Genomic DNA, 25,889 nt, shown 5'->3' on the forward strand with positions numbered 1-25,889 from the left:
GGCTAAACTAAAAAGTAAAATTACCTTCTCCATACACGTGTCAAATAGAGCCTCTTCGTCTTCTGATCGCAAAGCTGGCCATATTTTTATAGGTTTTTTGTTTAAAACAAATAAGGTCTTAACGGTGTGCGCTGCAGGATGGACTGGCTAGCCAGTTAGCCAAGTGGTAGTAACCCTTACCTTACGCTCAACCCAATTGGCTGGTTCCATATACAGGGAGTACATTTGTGTCCAATCAAATTTGAGTATATACAACCCTTACTTACACGTCATGCCATTCACAAAAGTAGGTGGGACGTTTAAGTGTTGCGGGGCGTTGCATGGTTAATGTATTAGGTTCGATTTACATGGATCTGGAAAGGAAAACTGCAAAATGTACACATAAATGATTGCACCTGGGAAGTTCACAAACTATGGCATTTATTTCAAACAGAGGCTTTTGCTTTGCATTTTTACAATAAATTACATAACGACCGTTTTCAGTTGAGCCTAATAAATACTATTTCAACAAGCTCCTGTATCATAATCAATGATTCAAATCATTTTCCTCATTCAAAACCAACCTTTCTTCTCTTACAAGCACAAGCTAATGAGAACAAAATTGAGTACAAAGCAAACAGCAAAATAAAAATTTTAAAAAAGAAAATGAATGCAACAATTTTAAAGAATAAGAGTACAAACCAAATGGACAAACTACCCCCAAAAAAACTCTTCTCACCCAAAAACATGTATGGGGGAAGGACAAAGGAGGTGAACAAACATGCTGTAACTATATTTTTTTTTTACACAAACTACAATCCAAACGATAAAACTGTCTGTACAGAAAAGTACATTATTAACAGTGCAAGATATTAAATAGCTTGACTTAAAACACTTCTTGATATACAAATCTATTCCAAAAAGCATACAATTACATACAAGTGCTAAACAAAATGTAACTTCAGGTTATCAGTGAATAGGGATCTATACAAAAGAAACACTGGAGAAAATGTATCCATACTCATCACTGTATAATATAAATGCACATTTACAATATAGTATTTACCTTTATTTCGGTCATAGCACACGAAAAAAACAGTATTTTTGGTAAGGGATGAGTGTGAGAATAAGAAGTGACAGTGTTTATGATATTAATGATAACAGAAGGGGAATTAATGATTGGCTTTTAATGAAAGCAGATTTTAAAAAAGAATTAACTTTGTATTTGGAACACTGTACATGTGAGATTCAGCTTCATTTAGGCTTTGAATACCTTTTATGGCTGTTTTCAAGTCAATGATCCAGTTGGAGACATGCAGTCTTCAGTCAAGACAAAATGACTGACAAGTTGCTAAAAATGAAGACGACAAATTTAAACAATAATAAAAAGGCAGATGAGTGAAGTAATGCAGCCATTGTGTTCATCATCATTGCACGGTTTTATATCCAAAACTGGATACCAATTCAGTAGTAAATTACATGTGATCCAGTATATTTCTACATTTAGTTAAATATTACCATATTCTGATAAAAAGCCATCACTGTCCTTCAAATACGTACATACACGCGTATAATCGCACTGCATTCTTAAGTTGATTTTTTTCTTTTGTTTTTGTAAGAGATAAAATTTCAGGCGACGATCTGATTGGAGGATAAAAAAACTCCATCCTTCCTCCAACTGCCACATGGAAAAGAACTAAAAGGCACTACAGTATCATACCATAATCCATCCGCTGCGGCAATCGGTGACTTTGAGGACTTAATGCAAACATATAGTAGATATAAGCACTCTCAATTGAGTTTAAGTCGGGGGTGGGCCTTTTTTTTAGGATGATAGTGGACAGTTAATATGTTTAAATTACAGATATACTTTGCCCTTTAATGCCAATGTGGCAATTTGTTTTCCCTAATTAAACGAACCGGTCATCAGGACAGAGCAAAATAAGGGATTTGATTGAAAACATCCCCCAATAACGACGCAATTTCTATCAAACGGGAACGGTTATTGCTTGCAAAAATTGTAATCTTATAAATGTTCAATTAGAATTAAGTAGAGCACAAAGACAATGGCGGTAGTTGTTATTATTATTTTTTTTTAGACAAATTTCTTCCCCCTTATAAGCGACCGTCAAAAAAAGTGCACTTAAGTGCCGTTAGCTTGCCAAGAAAACAGTTGTCAATAGAAAATAGTGCTTGTTTCTTGATTTGTTTTTTTTGTCTCTGGTCTGGTGTTGTGCCACAGTCGTTAGTTACAGTATGTACTTTGACTTTTCCATCCTGTGGGAAGGGAATGGTGGGAATGGGAATGGGGGCAGTGGCCCCGGCGTGCTGGTTAAGTGCTTAGTGCGGCGGCTTGCTGCTACATCCTGTCACCTGCACTCCACTGATACCCCGGAGTTCTGTGAAGATGATGAGGATGAAGACACTGGTTGGTCTGCCAGTGTCAACATGACTGCTGCTGTCAGTGAGCTTGAAGACGGTGAGGAGGAGGACGAAGATGACGATGCGGCCACGGTGCCTGGAGACAAGATGGATTATTTAAAGTGTCATATCGTTCTTGATACTTGGGCCATTTTTGGAAAAAAACAATCCATTTTGACTGGGGGTCAATACCAGTAAAAACTGAACAAGATTAAAGAAATACATGAAAAAGAGTGAACAAGAACTCACTTTCTAATTCCTTTTTCTTCATGCGCTTTCGTCGCCTGTCGATGGAGGCCACCTCAGACTTGAGGGAGAGATAATGGTTCCTGATGTCTTGAAGTTTATCCTGAAGAAATGAGATTCTCTCCAGACTGCTCATTTTCTCCAGGTCAGCTGGTGGATATATGGAATCAGAATCTTTAAATAAATTGTTCTTTTTATATAATGGGTTGATCATTTTTAGCCACGTGTCATCACAAAACTACTTTTAGCGTAACATGGGGAGAGTGAAGTAAAATTAGGGGGAAAAAATTATCGCGGGTGATATGAGGGGATTTGGTTGATGGTCTTTGTTACACTTACACATCTGGAAGCTCCACTTGTAAACCCGTGGTGATCTTCCGTGGTTTTCCCGATGTTGCGAGTGGTCGGCATCCCCCTGCTTGTGGTACTTATGGCTTGACGGGGGAGATCGTCCACGACACTTGGGCGAAACGGCCACCTTGACTTCCGTCGTGTCGTTCTTGGCGAGGGCTGGTTTGACGGAGCCTTCCAAAACAGACTGGTCTTCGCTGTCGCTGCTGTTGGCTAAAAGATACATGGATAAAAGCAGACTTTAGCACCCCTGGACACGATTGTTCGTGGCAAAAGACCTAAAAAGGGACTTTAAAGAACTCGTTTGTGTGGAGTTTTCAATACCTGTTTTCCTATTCTTTTTGGGAGGCACTCCGAGGCTCTTGCGGTTTGGCTTTTGTTTCTTTGAGACTCCACCTGTCTGTGATTCTTTTTGCCGTTTTTGACTCACGGATACTACAATGAGAAAGTAAAAGAAAAATGAAGGCGTGCACAGGCTGAAAAAGTCCATTTTTTATATGACGCACTTTTGCATTTTGTACCTTTGGACTTGAGCTCACTCTCATGCTGACCACTCATCTCCAAACTACAATTGCTGCTGCTATTGGATGAGAGCGGGGCGTGGAACACTTTTACCGGAGAGCCCGCCCCTTCGCCCTGAGGAAGGTCTGTCAGCTCCCCACCCAGACTCTCCACTTCAACCGTGCTGCTGTCACTCTCGCTACGTCGGCATGCCACTTCCTCCCGTGTCAACCCCGGTGGGAGACTTGTTGAGGACGACGCCGGAACCAGACCGGGGGGCGTGGGCGGCGCCGGCGGGGAAGGCGGCGGTGCTTGCCTGCACTCTTCCAAAGCACTACCTCGACCTGAAGGCGACTCCGGCGTAGTGGGCGGCGTGTTAAGAACGGAGTTACTACCGCTGCTGGGAAACTCTTGCAGTTTGTCGGTATCGGCGTGTTCCTCCGAGGCGTCGTCTTCGGGTCCCGCTTCCCGTTCGACACTCGTATCTTCGAGGTTGGAAGGTACAGGCGCCGGAGGAGAATTGGCAGCTTCTGTGTCTGAATCTGAGAATAAGTCTTTAAGGGTCTTCTTTGGCCATTGTGCCTGAATGCTAGACCAAACGTCTTTTTGGCCCGTGGTGCGTACGCCAGGTTTATCGTCTCCATTGCCGGACAGCTTGCTCCTCTTGTCGGGAATGTCCCAGAAACCTGATTGCCGGCTGGATTTGCTCTTTTCTTTTGTCCCGTTGTACTTCTTGGAAGGGGAAGCTTTGGTTTTTGGGTGGCAGGATTCGCTGCCCTCCGCCAGTGGGCTTCCTTCGTCATCTGAGCTGCAACTAGACGACGAGGGAACCCTTTCTTCCAGGAGACTGGTGCTCCTCTCGTCCAACTTCTTGGGAGAAACAGACGGTAACCAATCTGCGCTTCTGGTAGCCCTCTTAGCCCTAGACTGAGTTTTCAGCTTCCTCTCGACGACTCCTTCAGATTTCCTCTTCCGGGTACTGGCTTCTCCCATCAAATCTGGTTTACGTTTCCCCACTTCGCCGCCAATCATCTCCTGGTTCCTCCCCGAGACCGCCGCGGAAGGCCTGGACCCATTGGGTGGAGTACCACTCTCTCTCCGTTCGGAGGTTTTGTGAAGCTCCGTCGCCCCTTTTACATCCTTGCAAGCATCACGGTCCTCTTTATTTGGCGTGCCCTCGCCGTCATGGTCACTCTCATCTGAAGACAACTCAGAGGCTGCAAAAAAAGACAAATTGTGCCACCAGGTCCTTGTATGTGTCTTGAATTGTTAATATATTCTTACCTTGGAGGCCATTAAGGATCGAAGTGATTTCTATCGACTTGGCTGGAGTTTGCTGCTGACTGCCTTGGTCCTCACCTTGATCCAGTTTGGAAAAGACATCCTGACTGAGGTCGCACTTAGACCGAGGGACATGGTTATTGTTGGGTGAAGGACCAAGTGCTTCTCTATCATTAAGTCTTTCCAATCGGTCCCGCTCCCGCTCAACCTTGTTCTGCCAGAACGGAATAAGAATCGTAAGCTCCAATCCATGTCACAAAAGCCAAAAAGTCAAAATCTATACAAAGTCATACCTTTATTTTTTTGCGGTGCTTGATTTTTTGGACATTCTTATTGGCCGGGCGTACAATCTTCTCTGCTTTGATCCATTCGTCGTATCTACGAAGCAAACAGAGTGGAGAAAGAAAAAAAAATACAATTTCCATCAATCAAAAGCTTGCAGGGGTGCTTAAGGAAACATCACAACACTAGCCACCACCACCACCACCACACAAAAAAAAAACACCTCCACTATTTATCCAGAAAGAACTGCCGCCATACAATAAGCCGCGAGCACAATAAGGAATAGTACATCCACTGACGTTAAACACAAAGCCTTACGACGAGAAGAGAAACATTTACATCGACCGTCACAGCCAACGGAACAGAGGGGGCGCTATTTAGGTGGTACGACAAGAATGAAAAGTTTGCACAACAACATCACACACAAACAGAATGCAGAGAGATCAACCCATTGTTGTTAAGACTACCACAAGCTCAAACAACAACAATGAGACGATGAAATGTGATTGTATTTTTTTGGTATTTTTTGTATATATTTTTTGCTAGTTTCCCTGACTGATGCTCAAGTTGACACTGCATTAACTCTAGCCCACAAGGGAGGGGGGAGAGGTAGAGGTGAGTAGAACGACACTTCTAGGCCCATCTGAGATTAGTCCGAGTCAATACTGCGGGATCTACTGTATATCTGAGCCATCCTGGATGGGATTTGAAACTCAGCGTGTCCTTGTAGACAGCTAGGGGTTGACAGACATGGGGGGAGGGGGTTCAATCACAACTGGCTAAAAGGAGCTAAAGAGCCATCCACATCAACCCTGCGCCCAATTGGGTTTCTGCCACTAGAGGGCTCAGTAAGCTCTGACCAAGAGAAGAGATCAGAGGAAGCAGAATTGTGAGGAGGAGGAGGAGGAGTTGGAGTGCCTTAGTTCAATGCAGCGGGGATATCCAGCCATATGTGGTCATCCCTCCAGCCAATTGAAAGGGTTAAGATGTGATTTGGTTTGAGGGTAAATATAGAAATTAGGTGACTGTCCCCACGTCCTGTCTTACCTGATATTCCAGCCACAGTAGTGCACCAGGTAGAGCACCTCGCCCCCCTCCACGTCTGCCTCTTTCACAGTGGCCTCGTACGTCTTCAGACTGCGGCCTCGCCCATACCTCACCTGCACCTTCATCCCCGGGGGGTAACACTCAAACTCTTCCCCTTCCTCCCCCTCCTGACTGTTGTCATCCCTGCAAGAAAGACAGTTCAGCACTTCCTGTCCCTAATCTGCTCCAGACAAAACCACCCAAGCCCACGCTAACCCGCTAACCCGTTCATCATACCGCATTCTATCACCATCTGTGGCTATTTTATCCATTTGACGGGTCTCGTTAAGCCTCCCATGGCTAATCTACTGTACGGATTGAATAATTCATGGTGCGCCTCCCAAAAGGAGAGCATTGGGTTTTTGCAAAAGAAAAAAAATCATTTCTTTCATTCTGGAAAAGTCCACTAGACTATCTAACAACAGATGCACATGGCACACTTGGGATTTCCATTCATACGCTGTGGAAAAAAGCCACAAGGAGGAGCTAGTGAGGAACAGCCGGGCACCGGCAAAGCTGGAGGGTCTACTGACGGTGTAGAAGGGAGGCCGGTTAAGTGGCTTTGCGGTGTAGGGGCCGCGGGGGCCTGGGGGGCCGCGGGTTAGCACAGCAAAGCGCAACTAGGCAAGCAGAACAGCAACCTGAAGCACTGCTACAAAAAGCACCTCCGTCAAACCCTCCACTGGCGCCCTCGAAGCGATCAAACGTTGCTAATAGCTCATTTTCAACAATTAGTACGTTGAAGTTAACAGTGCAGGATGTTGTACCACCAGAGGAGGTCTTTATAGTGAAAGAAATTAAATGGATTCTTCACAGCCAGGACTGAAATAATGAAAAGCTCTCTGAGGTTACTGTTATGTTAAAATATGATCTGGTTCCGTGAATTGTGGCTTATTCAGCAATTCTGATTGAAATGAACTGAAGACGCAACTAAATAAAGTGGCAAACTAGAAACAAGGCAAACAAAACTGACTTAAAATACAAAATTATATTTTGTTCCACTTACAGAACTTTAAATTTGTGCTCTTTAGATCTGATTTTTCAATTATAAACCAGTTTCAAATCACTAAGAAAAGCAGAATCCTCCAATCGCTTTACAAACCAAAAAAACAAATAGCAACCACAACATTGCATCAAAAAAAAAGCTGGCAATTTTAAACACTGATGATTGGAAGAAATATTTTCGGGGGAAAAAACCTAAGAAATTCTGATTAAAGCCTTAAGTAAAAAAACAAAAGCAACCCCATCATATAAAATGCTCATATTCAAGAGGATGAAAGATCAGCACAGCCATGAATTAAAAGTAAAATGAAGCAAACTTAACCTCCTAGTTTGATTAATACCTCACTGCAATGGATGGCAATGAAACTTAATGTTCCAGAAAGCCTCGACCCTCAACACAACCATCCTATCATGAAGCCAACAAGCACATGTCAGACACTGTGTCAACTCCGCCTTTATCCAACCCTCCCACCCCCCAAAAAACACCTAACAAACAACATTTGAAAGCCGTCCAAAGCAGCATCTGCCACAAAAATCCCACTCACTCACATTGACACAGAACATTGAATAAAGCAGAATATGAGGAAGAGTCAGAAAGGAGAGAAGATGCCTAAGGTTCATTGCAGGGTGAAAGTCAAGGAGCCATGTCATTATTGGAGCCAATGGTGCAGGAGAAAAAGACAGTAAGAGAGAGCCATAAAGCACAATGTGACACATGCTAGGTGAATGCTACTAGTCAGGCTTGGCTGCGTAAAGATGCCTTTTGCCAGCAGATGCAGACTAAGCCGTGACTAATAATAATAGCACAGTGGGTAAGAGCTTAGACCAAGAGAGAAGCTTTCCTGGCTCTCCATTGGTTAGCAAGCCAAGGTGGATTGCGGTTATACAAAGGAATTAAGTGTTATAAAGGGACTAGATGACTGATTTTAGAGTTGTCACTACTATACGACAAAGTCTTTGGTCTTAATCCAAAGCACATTGAATTAATTGACTATTGAAATGATTCTTCCCACCCAGTTTGTGTTATCTATTAATAAAAAATGCTTTTCTTGAAAGCACTTACCCAGAGTTGTCTTTGTCTTCCTGCTCGTCGTCATCGTCCTCCTGTTTAATGGTTTCGGGACCAAGACGAGACGTAGACGAGCGTTCATCTGCGTCTTCTGTGATTGGCCCACCATCTTCTTCATCTCCGAGGTGGTCATTGTTTCCATTACTGTCCTCGGCTTTTGAAGGCGGCTCTTCATTTTTGTCGAGATCCAGCTCCAGTTTCTCTTCCTGAAGGGGAAGCATACGTTTTCAAATCAAAGAACTTTTGATTGGAAATGTGAGAGTGTAGTAGAAACGTACTTTGCAGTGTGTGCTGATTGGTTCTTCATTCCCATGATTCTTCTTCTCTTCTGGGCTGGTTGAAGTGGGTGCCGTCTTTTCTACCTCACTCACAGATGTTGTCTCTGCTTTGAGGGCCTGCTTCAAAGGGAGGTCCATCTTGAATGTGATGGCGGTAGAAGTGCAGTATTCTTCAAAACCGTAAAGGTACCTGTGCAAGAGAAACATTTTTGTTACATGCAAAGAGCTTGTTTTACAACTTCTGGAAAAAATGGATGTCTAAAATTAAGTTCATTTGTAAGAGACCAAACGGTCCAACAAATTGTCCTTAATTATTCAGAACATTAAAAATAATAATAATACTTGAGGTGGTAGTGCTTTTATCAAGTTACCAGACTCTTCCTAAGATGAAAACTATGCAAAAAGTGGTCTGATCTTCTTCTTCAATAAATATGTGAATATATAAATAGTTTGCTATTTCCTACTAAATGTGGAAATTCCATTTATGAGGAAGAATGAGAATTGTAGCCCCCTCGACACAAAATTGATTCCATAATAAAAATCTATGACATTATAAAACCTAACCCTGTACTGCAGTTGTTAGTAGAGAGCTAATATGAATGAAACATTGAGTAATGAACTTTTAACTGACGCAATGAAAGACCATATCTTATTGGTTCAGGAGTCTCCATTTTGCCCGTCACTAAAAAATACTGAGCAAACATAAAAAAAATGCGCTAAGCCCACCGAACTGTGGGTGCAGAACTTGAACATACTTGCGGTAAGCGCATTTGACGTTGTAGCCAGCAGCCGTATTGAGGATAGGTATTCCGAGGTCCTGGTAGATCTGCTTCCAAACGGCGCCACTTTTAATCTGTGTGAAAATTGGGGAAGACCAGAAGATTTAGTCCACAAGAGAACTAATGCCAAGACATTAACTACACTATAAACTTTAAAGCCAAAAGCTGTCAGAGTGTGCCTCACATTATCAAAGCCTCCCAGTTTGTTGACCAGTCGATAAAGTTTGAAGAGGTTGAGATTTCGGTAACCCAGAACAGGCCGCTTGTTGATGGGTGTTCCTGTGGGCAAATTATGAATACATGTCAAATTATGAATGAACCCTAGAGTAAAATATGCACACTACTTAAGTTAAAGGTGCTATAAGAAAAAATGAAAATGCCTCCTAAAGTAATTTTGCATGCTGAAGACAAATCTGGCTGTTTTTTTTAAACCATTTGATCAAAACAATGTATCAACCCCGGAAATTCTGGTTGTGATGTCACAACCAGAATTACTGAAGAACTGTCAATGACCATATGATCTATTGAATTGAATGTTTTTATTGTCATTATACAAGTATAATGAGATTTAAAGCTTCACCAGTAAACAACAAACAAATAATAATAATAATAAATAACTAAGTAATAGATAAGTAGTCAACAACATAAGTAAATAGTCAACAAAGATAAGTAATCAAGTAGAAAAAGTGCTCACATAAATAAGTATAGTTTGAAAAGTGGTTAAAGTGGTAAGCAGCTTATGGAATTTTGCACCAATTAGGAAATGAAACTCACTTCTGTCTTCCATGAACTTGTAAAGCTGTTGAAGAAAGTTCTCCCTCTCCTCAGGATAGGGCTCCACTTCCTCCTAAAGATGGGAGACTCGACTGTTTGGGGCTGTTTTCACATTGGCAAATTTTTTTTTGCATGAACATGACTTATGTTTTACCTCTTCTTCTTCGCCGCTGGCATCTTCTTCCTGCTCCTCCTCTTCGTCATCATCATCATCCACTTCACTACTGGAGCTTTCCTCCTTCACTTCGGTCTTCCAGATGCTGGGAATGACCAACTGCTGCGAGAACTCCAAGGCTGCATCCAGTGCTGTAGGACAAACATAAATTAGTCCTTCTTTAAGGAGATGAAACGTAAACACAAAAGGGGAAATGATATTTTACGGAATAATTCCATTTCATCTGAGGTAAATCATTATTAAAGTTAAACTAAGAGAAAAAAAGATCAGAAATAGACTTACCTGGCTTCAATACTGCATCCGCTTTAGGAGGAGAATCTACATTTAACTCTCGGACGTCTTTCCGTAACACCGTGTAACTGCAAAGATGCAACATTAATTAGCAGTTGTGCAAGAAACACAATGCCAATCAAAAAAGCTTTTGTTTACATATAAAATACATATATATATATAAATTGAATGAATCCCATTTAGTCAAGTCGATAGCCTTTTTTTTTTGCATACAATAGACCGCCTGCCCAAAATGGGACTATGTTTGTTTCCACTGTTGCTAAGGTAACAATTATGTGGAAAAACCTCACTTGCCCTCTGCATGCATGACCTTAAAAATTCTAAAAATATTTTCAAAAGCCATTGTTGTCAAAGGCATATTTATGGCCAATGACTCTTTCTTGGGAGGAGCTCAAGAGAAGTTTGAATAGGCTCATATGCTGTGAACTCTCATACGTAAACAAACATTTTGCTAACAACAGGAGAATTCTGTAAATATTTACATCACACCCCCCCCCCACACACACACACACAAACACAGAAAAAAATAAAGTGGAAACAGAAGTTAATCGCAATTGAGGCCTAGGCTGAGTACACAATTTATCACTTTAAGTATGCCCTACAAGCGTGATTGTGCAAAAATTCCAGCAAATTCAATCAAGCTCACAATATTAACTTCATCAAATGACTTAGAATATTCACAAATTCACATAATATTTATTGCTTAGTGTAAAAAAATCTGCCTGCCAAACAAACCGTGAACTCTCTCAAAAAAATAAACGTATTAAGCTGTAAATAAGAGAAATAAAAGATGTGCATGACAGCACAAACTTGTCCTCCATTGTAATACAAAGAAACATTCATGATCACCTCTTTCATCTTGTTATTCCTTCCACATAAAAGCAGGCGGATTGGAAGGAAACAACCCTTGAAAATCTCATTAATAATGAGATAGATTTTCCGTCGCCTCATATAATTATTTCTGAAATTCAACCCCTCTATTCATTGCGCTGATTTTATTAGCTAAAATCTACAGGTGACAGTAAGTGGAACGGCTACACTGTCCAGCACAATACCACCTAACAAGAATTAAACCAGACATTTCACCCGTGATTTATCTTCCCGCTAAATCGGCTGTACCCTTCACCTTACTATTAACTGCAAGACACACGATAAGAGGTCTTTCACACTTTCTGAGCTATAATTATTTGCTGATGACTTACACAGAAGGTCTATTGTGTGTGCCAGATGAAAAGCTTGAGATAAGACTACCTGGCTGCTCTCTCACAAAATGAAATTCAAGTTAAGCGCAATTGAACAAACAGTAGCACAAACCCCAAATAGTATATTTTGAGAGTTGAGAGAAAATTACGTCCACCAAAGCAACAACAAATGCATCTTCCAGCATATAAAACTATTGTCAGCATTCACCATTTGTTAGTCCCCAAGCAGTGTGCACCATAAATATAACATCGGTGCTTTAAACTGCATCAAAATGATGAATTAATGTTGTATTACAAGGGTTGATTTGCACTATTCATTCATGACAGGGTCAATAATTCATACTCACAATTTTCCATCCTTGAAAGAGCGAACAAATAAGCTTTCTTTCTTCATGGTGATGTCGTCATGGCAGTCAGAGTTGGTGACCTGAATGTGCAAAGAAAAAACAACAATTCACAGGTCAAATGAGGTAGCTGTGTGTGTGTGTGTATTTCCAGGAGCGAGATAACAAAGTGAAAGAATCAGGGCTTTTTAAAGCATGACAAAAAAAGAAAAGATGTCTGCAAAGGCTACTATCACAATTTTCAAGCTCCGCAGTCGATGAGACCGAGACGAGCAATCGATGGAGATGTAGAGTAAGGTATAAAGGTTGCTCAAAGGTTGCGCGCTGCTCGCAGCACGTGGCAATGCTGCTGACTTAGGCTGAGGCGCATAACAGTAGGAGGTGGCGCTGCTTAAATAGATACGATTTCCTCACTCTTTCTTCCTTGCCTCCTACGCAGACTGGGAAAGAAAACGCCACCCACGTACACATAGTACGAGTGGTCATTATTTACCTTGGGTTAGAAACATTTCCCAAGGTTCTCTCTCTCTCCCCACGCCTCCCCATTCCAGCTGCATTATGGAAACAAAGTGGAGTATACTTCCTTTGGCTGTCAGAAGGAGGCAGCACGTAGCTCGCTCAACAGCGGGCCAATAACAACAAACACTGTGGGCGGGGCTTTGGTGACTACACAATTAACAGGGCAGTTTACCCTTGCCTCTCCATTTCTTCTACTTCAACTTGGTACACTTAAATAAATCCGGAACTTTCCACATTTCAGCCTGTTAATGCTGCCCAAGACTTAAAGAACTGTTGCAAATAAATGTGAGCCATACTTTGCACCTGTACAATCAGAAATGATTCTCCTTCTGCAAGCAGAGTACTAAAAGTAAAACGTCAACCCAATAAAAGGTTTTTATTTTTATTTTTGTATATTAACAATTAAAAATGATATGAGCTTACCAGTGCAGGGTACCAGCTGGGTTTCTTTTTATCTCCCGTGGACACTCCATCCACGCAGACCACTTTTCCAAACAGATCTTCATTCTGTCGTTGATCGTTCTCCTCTTCTTCACTGGAGGATGAAGACAAGTCTTCCTCTTGGCTGTGGGGGGGGAAAAGGCCGTTGATGAGGAACACAGTTTATTTTACCACTAGATGGATGGGGTTTTGAGCTTTCTGTTTCATTGGGGGGGGGGGGGGGGGTTACAGTAATCCCTCAATTATAGCGGTTAATGTGGACCAGACATGGTCGCGATAATAAAAAAAAGGAGGGTCACCCCCATTAAAAAAATATATATATAGATTTTTTTTCAGTCCTACTAGCAAGAGTGGCTTCTGGTTATGAGTTTCAGCGTGGATTTTCACATTATTTCTTAAACTTATTACTATAGATGCAGGGTACCTGAAGCCCTTTAAAACTCAGTTATTATATGGGCTAGATATATTTGCACATCACTTTCCAATGTCTGATTAAAAGTTGAAGCAATAGACTAGACCCAAACATTACCAATAAAAAAATGTTCCTAGTCTGCACCCTCCCTTTAAACACATCCAATAAAACATAAAAATTTCAATGAACCCATACCCGCCCGCCCGTCTCAGAAAAATGTTTCCACGAAATCAATAGACGTTTGGGTGCAACAACCACATTGACGATGCAATGAAAACAAGCCGTGTTGCAGCGGTAGTAAGAGCGCTCTTATTCAAACGCTTCAGTTAAAAGCCTTTTAACGCTGTTCAGTGGAACATGTCACTGCTCAGTCACTTAGGATTTTCACATAGCTGAGGCCGCTCAATTCAGGCCTGACGTGCTCCGAAACGTGATCATACAAGCAGAACCCTAGCATAGCAAACAAACAGATCCTCCACCCTTTTCGTTCTGCATCACTAGTTTGCTCCTCTAATCTATGTACACACGTTACACACAGTCTGGCATGAATTAAGACCAGTAAATGTGCCTGGCTGCTATTACAACATCTACTCATAAACAACACAAGCAATGCCATAAACAAAACATTTCCTATTCAATGAAGAGAAAACTACAGTAAAAGAAGGAGATGGTCCTCCTATGATGAATTGTATTGCAGTAAAGGTTCAGCTAGAAGTTACACCATAAAAAAGTGACACCTTGAGGACAGTAAATGGTCTCTTAATGGGACTAGTAATAATATATACCATACAATATTCAACAGGAATGAGTATACAAGATGACAGACAAATCAAAGCGTATTACCAATGTTTGCAAACCCAGCAACTAGTTATTTAGCATCAGGATTGGGGAAAAAAAACTAATTTAAATATATTCTGCTTTTTATATTAATCTAAATACACACAGAAATGTCAGGAATAATGTCCAATACGCTACAGCTGACTTTATAAGCTTTCCATTAGTTGCCAAGTAACGTAATTGGAATTGGTAAGTAAACATCATGAAACATATTTCGAACTTTAATCCATATTTTTCCGTGTTGTCAAAAATAATAATTCTTTTTTTCATTTGCAGCTGGAAGTGAGTTCACGTCCCCTATAAAATCCATTCATTTAAAAATTATTCATTGGTGCGAGTTCTGCCAGCAGGCAATTGTTTCAAACTCCTTAAAGACATATTGATCGGATCAATTAACAGATTCAGAGAAAATAAACTGCCCCATGTCCTTCAAGAGAATGTCTTAAAACTTTTCTTTGTTTGTTTTATCAGTAATCGCATTTCAGATTGCAATGTTAACACGTAAAAAGATTTAAACGAAAAAGAAGACATGCCAGAGGTGCTAAAGTGCAACTGGGACTCTTTCAAATCAATATTGCATCAATGCCATTAGTAGTGGTGTCAGGATGAGATTATTAGGTAGAGTGTCCTCTTTATTATCGTTGAGATGTCCATTGCCAAAAGCCCGAAGCGGTTTCTATTCCCGAATGAAAACTGCAGTCTGGAGTGAACACATGAGAACATAGCACACCCACTCAAAAATTGAGCGGGGTTTCCTGCTCTAGGCCAAAGGAGCTTTTTAGGAAGAAAAAGAAATGAGAGCAAGTCTTTGCTATCATTTTCGTTCTGGAAAAATATGGCTGGGCAATGCACCATTCCCATCGACACTAAAGCCTTCTCACACAGTTTGCATGATTGAAACCCCTGTGGTGTAAAATGAGGAAAATACTCACATCGGGTTGGATCGCCTGCCCCGGTTGCCCTTCTTGCCAATGACAGGTGTGCCAAAGTGTTCGGGATTGGTGAGGGGTAGTCTATCAAGTGTCTGCGAATGAGACAGATAGCAGCCAAGTGACATAGTCAGTACATTTACGTGGCATTACAGATAATTAGTCAGACTGAAGTACATAGTACACAGTATTACATGTTCAAAACTTGCATGAATGGTGCATCCTGATCCTTCATCATTTTAAATTGACAGTGAGTATAGCAGCCTCTAACTATCTTCAATGTACAGAATGTTCTTCTGTTCCCAATGGGAAACCAAAAGGTCAAAGTATTGAAAAGCGCTAAGAAACTGAGTTACTTGCCTCACTTTCTGCAAAGTGACGAGCACCTTTAAGGCAGAGGGAAGAACGCCTCAAGGTTTTCTCGTCGCCATCGTCGAACACTGTAGGATTGGACAATACAAAAGACCAATTACATGGAGTTACTCTCTGAGGACTTCATGCCGAAACACAAAAGAATCCCATTACGTGCATTGATGTTCAATATAAGCAACAGTGTTGCCAAGTAAACAAATATCACCTATAGTGACCACTTGTTGATTTCCATTTTTTTTCAGTGCCATATCGTCACCTTGTTAGGCAAGAATCTGTGCTTTTGATGAAATCTACACACCCTCTCACCACAGGAGAATTGAAAACAAAGCTCCATGCTATATGCATGCAAAACTGTCCAAATCAGCCATTTTTAGGCAAGTTCTAATATTTTTTATACAACCATCAGTGTGTGGCAATATGACGCAGTGTACAGCAACCAAACCTGGTCTTACTCAAGGCAATTCAAATTACTTATGCCGCACACTGAGAAGCAACTTTGCCTTTCGTTAAATCTAATTAAATTAATGTTTCTCCACTCCCTTGGTTATTTATCCTGCCCTACATTTGCTTCCCTGGTCGTCAAGAGAAATGCAAATTGGTTCATATGGCAATATTTGAGAACCCTTTTGAACACATAGTTAAATGACTAAATAGGACTCATTGAACCTTAAATTACTCTCCCAACAATAGGCCAAGTTTACGATGAATTACTCCAGGTGCAAAATATTGAATAGTATTAGTAAAGGTGCAATTCCCACTTCATTAAAAAAGTATATATTTCTACTTACCAACTGTGTAAATACTTGCATCGGTCAGCTTAGTGATTGTAGCCTCCTGGTGAACTCCATCTTGGCTCTTCACCTCTACAATTGCACCCACCTGTAAGAGCAAAACACTTGTGATATAGGCATCTTAGGCAAATGGCAAAATTGACCAAAACTAGAATAGAATTGTAATTGGCTGAATTAAAAATCTTTAAATTTGTCACTAGCTTTATAACAAATACATTGCCAGACTATCCCATTCAACTCGTCTCACCTTTAGAGGCCCTTTAATGCTTTCGTCGTGGACCTCAGCAGTGGACAAATCTGATTTAAAGGTCACCTGAGGAGGTGAGAAATGGAGAAGAGAACAGTCAGCAAAATGAGAAGAAAATCAGATTGCCATAGTACTGTTACTTTCAAGAACATTTACTTTTGTGAACGCCACATGACTAAAAATCCTGAACGTTTGATACACAGTTGTTGAAAAGTTTAGGGCCATTTAACACAGTTAGTAAGAGCATTAGTTTTTAGTGCTATCACTGAGCCCCAACCCGTCAATGGACAACTGTATGCCACATCTGCTGGCACCAACTGTTGCAATTTTTTTTATGTAAGTGACACCTCTCCTTGTAAAAGAATGCGCGTGTGCATTCACGCACAAATGTACTCTCTCACGCGTGCACATAGTGTATCTACAGCCTCTGCTAAGTGAGCCACGGTCGAGCATAATTTGTCTGTTCATGTATCTGTTAACGGTGAGAGCAAAAAAAGGTACACGCACACTGTGAACATTGAGAAGCTCCCAGCAGAAAATCTGTTGCAGAGACTCAAAAGAACAGACTGGAATGATAACATTAGAGTACATCAGAGTATTTACTAATGATGCTGCAGTTGCTGCTTATCTGAATCCTCTAAAATACGAGTTTATAATAAGTAGAAGCTAGTTTAACACAAATCTAACTGGTACTTTCTCACAAAACACTGTTTCCAAATATCACATGATAGTGTGCTACTATGATTGGTTTGCCTAGTGGTTGAATTAACAGCAGCCCAAAAGCGCTTTGGTACTGAAAACACATGATCACTGGATCGGATACGATCTTGTGACAAAATCCAATACACCAAAAATAGCCATACTGAGTACGCTAGTGTTTATATTGGGTCCGTCTGTAATAAACTCGATATTCTTTCCCCTCATTGCATCACGATCAAAACAAATACTTTACTTAAAACGCCAGGCCAATTGATTCATTAAAACGTGACCACGATTTTGGTGGAATCAACACAAAGCTCTATATAATAATGTGTCAAAAGACAGGGAAATGAAAAATCCAACAGGTACGGTTTTCTGAGAGGGATTAAGACACCCAATCTTGTCATAAAATTCAAAGTAAAAAGAATGAAAAGCTTCCAGGGTCTGTCTTCCATCAGATATAAAGAGAATCACATTCTTTCTCCAGTAATACTCCTAACTCCTTTTAGCACTTGGAAGGGGGCAAGGTAGGTCCCCCTCTCTCCAGACAGAACATCAATAAAACCTGAGTCATCTCACAAGCGAGTGTTACTTCCTACTGGGAACTCTGACTGCTTTGATACTCAAGCAGAGTCGCTAAACATTGGCACACAAGCTAGAAGTTGTTAAATGTTCAAATTAATACTGTAAAATAAAACACATGATGGTAAGAACTGGAGCTATATCAACCAAAAGTTTTATTTGTTAGAGTTGATGGTAATTTCACCCATGGGATTGCGTCATTTATATTCTGAACCAAAATCCAAGAAAATATTTATGAGATCTGAATTAAGCTCCCCAAACCAAATTCAGAACATTGATATTGCAAGAAGTGCCTCCTTATAATGGCTCAAAAAAAGAGCTGTGATAAAAGTGAACGCTTTGTTTGATATGGTGGAGTAAAGTTGCGCCTTGTACTTCACATGGGTACTTATCATTCACAGTTGGTAGAACTGTGAGCATGAGTAATTGACTTTTTACCATTCTTCAAATGCAAAGAAGCATGGTAAAAATTAATTCCACACAAATCCTTACTCGAGTGATCTCGTGCCAGATGCTTTAATCAGCGACTTGCAAAACAAATATAGTACTCATCCGATTAAACTACACTCATTCATGCTTATGTAATTAGAAAACATTTTGGACAAATAAAAACAAACTTTGCAGTCTGCCAGGTACCATGCAAACCTTCACACAAAAAATGTTTTGTGCATTTTCAAATAAACACTTTGTCTCAGATTAATTCCACCGATTTGAACCAAACTAAATTAACTGCATACCACTATTATATTGTTACAATGTGTGAAAATGGCATGGTGACAGTAATACAATAGTGGACACTCATTTCTAATGATCCTGCTTCAAGCAGCAAAATACACGCAACATAGCACCATGAACTTCATCTAGTTAGTATAAATACAGTATTGTCTTATTATCATAAGAACAACAGATGATATTAGTGTCTGCCGAGTAGCATAATCCATTATTCTTTCATCCAATGACAGACAACATGAGCTGCCCCTCCTCTATCATATCCACCAGATGCTCAGCCCTACTGAGGAATGATACAGTAGAGCGTGCATCTTGCGAAGCCTGATCAGTAAAGCAGGAACCCAATGGCGGAACAACATTGGAGCTGCCATACCTTTGGGGGGAATGAGGCTAAAACAGATGCCGGCAGCTTTAATAGGCACCTGATGGGATAGACTCGACACTGCATCTGTCTGAGCCCCGGAGGATGTTGCTCCAACTAGATGAACGCCACTAGCTACCCCAAGTCATGCTTTACCTTGCAAGTGAAAGAGCTCCATTTTTGTTGGCCTAGCCTAATATGCATCTTTTCTATTCCCTTACAAAAGGGAACCATGATCATACAAGTTTTTGAGCAATGATCGTATAATTTGCATTCATTGATGGACAATCATGAAAGACAATAAGCACGTTGAAGGTTTCTTACCTTTGCCTTGACGAGACGCTTTGCTGTCTTAATCTTGGCCTCACAGAAAGCCCCTCGATACTTGGCACTCACATCAGTCCCTACTGTCAAATAGGGGGGCTCCTCCAGAGTCTGAAACGAGCAAGGAAATCAATAAAAAAAAGGTGAATTAAGCCATAATACACTAAATACTTAGCTCAAGGACGAGTGCTTTCTCAAAACTTAAGTGGGGATGAGGTCTTTTGGGCAGACACGATTCTTTCAATCGTCAACAACTAATGAAGTAGCAAAAATAATCATTCTGAAAAACCACTTGAGATGCAGTATGCATAAAAACTGTCCACTGATTTCCTTTGACGTTAATAAAAACAGAGTGATTGGAATTTCTAATTGATAACAGTGTAAGAGTGTGTAGTGTAGTGTTATAAAATACCATGTCTAACATCTGAATTTGAAAAAAAATACAAAGTTAAGTAATATGCAGAACCCAACTTTAATCGGCAAAAAATATATATTTTGTTCCAATGCACAGATACTGCTAAAATATTAAGATCGGGGGTAATAAAACACACAAAAACCGATTAGTCAACTAATCACAAAACTAACCGGTTAATATTGGACTATAAAAATAATCTTTTGTAAAGACTCTAGAGGGCAGGGAGAAACGCTTTACTTAGTCAAGGCCAGCATCGCAAAACTCATCCTCGCTCAGTGATTCATCCGAGGAAAATGCGTACCATCTGTTGTATGTATTTGAAAAGAAGCCACTAAGGGAACAAGTAAAAAGGCTATAGTACTACAGTACGGCTATGAGATTACAAAAGGGGAATGCTCGCCGTACAGAGACCCACTTGCACTTAGCCATCACTACAAGATTATCTCCTACATTGAAATGTTGATCAAGAGGAATCAGTGGGCGAGGGGATGATGATACTGGGGAAGGGTGGGCTCAGTACACACAGTATGGCATTTTTTGTTAGGAAATGATCATTGGGGCAACACATACGTTTTGCAATGTTAAATCAATGGAAGATGGCTTTCACAAGAATTCGGATTGCCACTTTAAAAACTATTATAATCATGACTCACACGCCTCAGGAACAGCCACAAACAAGAAATACAGCATTTCTGACATGTGTACACACTTAGTGAGATACTAAAACCAATTGATAGTTGTTTAAATCAAGAAACTTACATGTGACGCTTTCTATTAGTGGAAGCTTTGATGTATGTTCATTTATTTGACCTGAATTCTTAAGGCAACCCGTGATTTAAACAACACAAATTTAAATAAATAATGGGTAGTTTTAGATTATATGCCTAGCATTCATCAATTTAAATACCCAGCTTTTACGACCCACTCCAAATAACTACTATTTTTACTGTAATGTAAAAATAAGAAAAATAATTACTTTGAATCTTGTAATATCAGAATTTATCATATAATTCTGATATTACTACTGCCTTTCATAATATTATAATATTTGCGGGAAGTGAAACCCATGAATGAAAAAAAACATTTGATTGGCTGTCGTATTGTCTTGAAATCTGTTGTCAGAAAATCAACTGTGGCATGAAAATTCAACGCATGACATCGAGGGGTGCGGCCTATCTGGTAAAACCGTCCTTTGCGAGCCAATCGCGAAAGGAGAAAATGAAAAAAAACTCAGTCGGTCTGAATACAGCATAAAACTACAGGAATCACTCCAAGAAAAGTATACAGACTTCACCAGTCCGGTCTTTTTAGCCCTTCACCTTGGTGTAAAAAAAGAAAACAATCTGTTGGCACACACGCTTGATTAAACCCAAATGAGACGTGGCATTATGTGACGAAAAACGCCTGAGATTGACATGGACACTAAACCCCGTGGGGGTGAGCAGGATGTATTGTGTAACATTGTTTAAATCACACCTCAAAGAAAATAAATGGAATGAGCCCATCCATCAGTAAATGTAGGACAACCGTGGAAAGATCACAATGAATAACTTTAATATAGTTCTTGTCTGACTCACAAAACGCACCATTTGTAATTGGGCCTTTATAGTAGTAACTCTTCTCTGAGAATACTGAATGAGGTTTTTCTGGCAGGAGTGAAATGGGTGCAGTTTCTTCTCAGTATTGATTTTTGCAGCTGAAAGAATTTTGCAAGCAACTCATTGAAAATGAGCTGCTGCTTTTTATATCATCTTTCAATGGACTTTGATTATGGGACGCAAAATATGACATCATTCCACCATCAGGGAATCAACCTATTTCTGCAGGCTGTTAGTATGAAGGCCATATTATAAATTCTAAGGCACTTGAATGTCCTAATATATAAAAAAATGCTTCTCACTGTCTTTAGTTCTCCTTCTGATTACAGAATATGTCCACGTATTGCTAACTAGAAGCGTCTTCTTGCATATACATTCTATCATCGCACACATGCTGCCATCTGACCTCATAATTTAATCAATTTCTCAGTTTATCCACTTGTATGCGGATAGATAGGATTAAATAGAATCCAAATCGTCAAGCAGGTTCTTGAAAAAATGCCACTATGTCCATTATTGCCTTCGTGTTATCATGACAATCTAATCGGGCAGTATTTACAAATGACGCCGTGATGACATACTGATCAGATTATGAGTGAACGCGTAATTATATAATGAAGAATGCCAGATGGGTTGAGAAAGGACGCCAAGGCTGCCCTTGCGAAGAGGCTTCCAAGCACATAAGGTTTTAAGGATTTCTGTTATAGCCAATAACTGTTTGTCAGTTCATTGCAAATATTTTCAATGTTTTTATTTGTGTTTTTCGGGCTAGCGAGTGCAAGTATGTCATCAATTTGATATATTTTGATGGCATAGGTCTTCTCCTTTTTTTTTGTTAACCCATATTCAGACGCAGCCTATTTCTGATTTAAAGAGGTCCGATTCCATGTGTCTTCCTCTCGTAAATCTGCAATAACACGTGAGAATTGTGCCAAATTGAGGAAACAACATGAACTGTATCACTTCAATCACGCTGTATAAATCCTACTTCATGGCAATTCAGATAAATTGCACAGATAAGACTAAGGGCACAGAAGAACTATAAAAAAAAAAAAAAACAGCACAACAAAATCCCAAACCTCGTGAAACAGAACACACAGACTCTCACTATTTTTATGTGATTTTTGGCTTGTACCCTCCTTCACCCTCTTATTTTCCTAATAAAAGTAAACCTAAAAAAAACAAGTGTTGTCTTCCAACCGAATCAAAGCACAGAAAGGTCATTCTTTACTACAGTAAGTAGCACAGGAGGAAAGAATTACTACTCTGCCTCTCATTCTCAATGCATTTACAATAATCCTGCTGTGAATCACTTCTTTGTACACAGCAAACCTAGTGATTGCTGTTTCAGCAGACGTTACTTGGTTGTAACATTTTTCACTTGTAGAAACTCAAATAAAAATCATCACTATGTAGTGTTACATGGATTTTAATTGAAAAAAAATTCTAAAATAATTTGAATAAACAAATATGAATAATCCTTCTTTACTAAAGATTAATGAAGCTCGTCATGTTTCAAATCAACACTTTGGCTCAAACATGAGGGGAACTGCAAAGTGCAAATGATCATTTTGCAAGCTCAAACATGAGTGAATTGCACACAAGAGTTTACATAAAACCTCATTATGAATCTCTAAGGGTATGCTCACTCTCCTGCTCCAATTATTTCTTCCTTTAAGGTTTTGAAGAGGAATGAATGAGACTTATTATAAGGGGTGCCGTTGTGCAGCCAGTGTTGTAAGATATCGCTTCAGTGTGCTCAATGACTAAAAACCGGGCATGCCAAAATTAGCCTTTAGTCCTGACCAAGGCTAATTGAATAGCTGACGTCATTATTTTGTATCTTAATGCTTTATTTTTCTCTCAAAACAGGGTATGGAGTTGCCAAGTGTAAAATCTAGGACTGTTTAATTGGACAGAATGCATATAAACATGCGGCAAGGCTGTTGTTTGAATAGCAACAAGTTGATAGTACCAAGGTTTTTTGAGAAAACAAATTATAGAATTATTATTGCATATCTCTGGCCCAAGACACCTGTGCTGTATCTTTATGTTAATATACAGAAAGTTGAAATATGAATAAAGTTGACTTGCTTGGATGAGTCACTTGACTGGGGAAAAGATAGCTTTTGTGTGCAAGTATTTGTCTGTAATTGGGTTGAGGAAAACAAGTTTTTGTGGATGCATTGCCAAATTATTATTATTTGCCAGTGTATGAAAATATTGAATCCAAAAGTTGCTTTGACGTCCCTCTTTGAATAGTAGCATTTTTGTAGAGTGATTTGGCTCTGTGCTACACAAATATACTGTATAACATTACAAATGCATTTGATTCATCCCCCCCAAAACCACTTTTATTTAATAAGATGACACTTGAGCAGAGTTGAGATGACTTTAGGCGAAACTCAAAGAACAACCATGACTGGTCGCCAGTCACTCACAGGGCAATGGTTACATTCTAACCAAATGGCTTTTGTTAGTTAGTACATCTTTGGAGGTCACATTGTAGCTGTCCCTATTTGATACAATGAAGAAAATGCTGACATTACAACAAACACAAATCAAATTGCCTTTAAATGTAACATATAACACAAGAAAAATAGGTAGCGCCTACCTTCATCTCTCTCTGAATCCTTTAGGTGACCAGTCTGGCGGATCCGAGGCTGTAAGACATTTTAAACGATATTAGACATAACTAGTACTTCCCGGAGTTTTACAATGACATCATTTCTTCTGTACAGGAAACATATTTTTTAACAAATCCTGATCAGCATGCATCACAAAAACATCACAACATCCTCACGTGCACGCCCCCTTCATCTTCACGGTTCACCGAGTTATACAAAAGGGGCAACCGACGGGGTGGTACGTACGTACATACACCCCCAACACTTTGCATTGGGGCTGCAAAAGTAATCCGCGGCAGGCCGATCACTCTCATTCCGACTTGCCTAAAGCCGTTTATGTAATGGGATGTGCGTGTGTGTGTAGTGTGTCAGTCAGCCCGGTGGCAGTGAAGGGCACGCATAACCCAACTACTGCTTTGCACAAATGCAGCAACAATGTAGTACTGTACTTTGGGTCAACAACCATACATAGGCTCTCTCTCATGGACGGTGGTGGGGGCAGCTTGCAGTCTGCACCGCACTGACTGATTCCCAACACTAGAGCAGCAGATGACGCCATTTCTGTGCCCGATGATCGGATCCAACCACGGTGCTTCGTTTGGACCTCAACCTAAACCACTAAAGCATTGTCATCAAACCCTGAGATGAAGAATATCGCTTTAAAAAGCAAACATCAGTAGTTGCTCGATAGCAAAATCAAAGCAAAAAATAACACTCGCTTGTCACCGATCATAACATTTATAGATGTCATTATTTATTTATTCTTAGGGGAGAGTGTTTTTTTTTTAAGTGGGACCGGCGGGGCTTCCAATTAAAAAGTCACTTTCGCTGAATGGGCTTTTTAAAGCATCATCTTTCTGCAAAATTCCGTGCTGAAAAGGGAGCGATCTTGAGAAAAAAAGCTTCGCAGCAAGCTGACGTGACACAGTAGTAACGCTCACGACATTTGTGTATTGTTAGAAGAGGATCCGAGGTCGTCGTGTTTATCCCACGACGTACACCGAGGACACAGAGTCATCCGCCCCGGAGAAGGAGCTCCGACTTCCCGGTACAAGTGAGTGAGTGACCGGTCAGCACAAGCATGAACATCACAAAAAAATAATACCACCAAGGACAAAACAAGGCTGAATATAAAAACATACGCTAGAAACGGATCGTTGCTGAGTTTCGTTTATCAAGGAAAAAAATCAAGATGTTTTTCTGTCTCGACTTTGAATCGGACATTAAATATCCAGCTATTGACAGTTCCCCAATGCAAAATGCGATTTATTATTTAGTCAATGCATCGACAGCGATCTGCACCCACTGTGTTGTGGTGTAAAAAAACACTTTGACGCCCGTGAGACGGCTCGACGACGAGGATTCCTCCGCTCAACAACACAACAAGGCTGGCGATGACCCCCACACCCCCACCCCCAAGCAGCCTTTGGAACTAGTCAAGCCCGGAGGAACCGTTTCACTTGCCTCGTTAGCTTAACGCCGTTGTTTACGACATAACTTTGCCACCCAGCTGATCCGAGTTGTTTTTCCCAAACCCCAAGCAAATAGCACCATTCATTCCCATGTCGACCTCGCGATATCGAAGACAGTACATCACCCCCACAGCGAACAACTTGGCGAAACACGCAACCCGGCCGCTCGGAAACAAGAGCCAAGCGAGCTAGTCAAAAGATGTTCAAAATAGCGATGGCTATTGTCGAACAACAGCGCTCTCACCTGCAGTGTCAAGTTGAGAAAAGCGTCCGTTTTTCGACGAAAGTGTGCTAGTAATCCATAGGAACATTTAAGTGGTAGATCGGGGTGGTTGGAACGTCGCTCGTCGGCCCCAAGATGATGTTGAACACGGGTAGATAAAACTCGTTTTCGCAGAGCGCTGCTGTTTGCCTTGTTGAGAAGCTTCTCCACTCCAGCCTGCCTCTTTCTCAGACCCCCGCCCCCACCCGTC

General features: G+C 40.5%; 1 protein-coding gene across 2 annotated transcripts; it reads right to left on the reverse strand.

The window, feature by feature from the left end:
• Positions 1 to 386: 386 nt before the first annotated feature.
• arid4b (AT-rich interaction domain 4B) lies at positions 387 to 25,870 on the reverse strand. 2 transcript variants are annotated; one of them, XM_077729569.1, is made up of 24 exons: positions 25,661 to 25,870; positions 23,932 to 23,980; positions 19,305 to 19,415; positions 16,610 to 16,675; positions 16,360 to 16,450; positions 15,560 to 15,639; positions 15,203 to 15,294; positions 13,004 to 13,145; positions 12,065 to 12,144; positions 10,507 to 10,583; positions 10,204 to 10,355; positions 10,050 to 10,122; positions 9,460 to 9,554; positions 9,252 to 9,349; positions 8,497 to 8,686; positions 8,213 to 8,424; positions 6,109 to 6,291; positions 5,073 to 5,157; positions 4,783 to 4,993; positions 3,519 to 4,715; positions 3,322 to 3,432; positions 2,986 to 3,210; positions 2,650 to 2,796; positions 387 to 2,497 (listed from the first exon to the last, which is right to left on the reverse strand). In XM_077729569.1, the coding sequence occupies exons 2-24, from the start codon at positions 23,935 to 23,937 to the stop codon at positions 2,349 to 2,351; spliced, it is 3,873 nt and encodes a 1,290-aa protein (XP_077585695.1). In that variant the 5' UTR covers positions 23,938 to 23,980; positions 25,661 to 25,870; the 3' UTR covers positions 387 to 2,348. The 2 variants fall into 2 exon arrangements, with proteins under 2 accessions (XP_077585695.1, XP_077585696.1); XM_077729570.1 differs by lacking the exon at positions 6,109 to 6,291.
• Between the last annotated feature and the right edge of the window lie 19 nt (positions 25,871 to 25,889).

Source organism: Stigmatopora nigra, chromosome 12, assembly GCF_051989575.1.
Source record: "Stigmatopora nigra isolate UIUO_SnigA chromosome 12, RoL_Snig_1.1, whole genome shotgun sequence".
Classification (NCBI taxonomy): domain Eukaryota; kingdom Metazoa; phylum Chordata; class Actinopteri; order Syngnathiformes; family Syngnathidae; genus Stigmatopora; species Stigmatopora nigra.

What these genes read in the sequence shown, in the direction of transcription:
- arid4b (XM_077729569.1), bottom strand. An exon ending in CAATCAGCACACACTGCAAA is followed by an intron (nt 8,425 to 8,496) that starts GTACGTTTCTAC and finishes CTTCCCCTTCAG; the next exon opens with GAAGAGAAACTGGAGCTGGA. An exon ending in GAAGACAAAGACAACTCTGG is followed by an intron (nt 6,292 to 8,212) that starts GTAAGTGCTTTC and finishes TCTTTCTTGCAG; the next exon opens with GGATGACAACAGTCAGGAGG.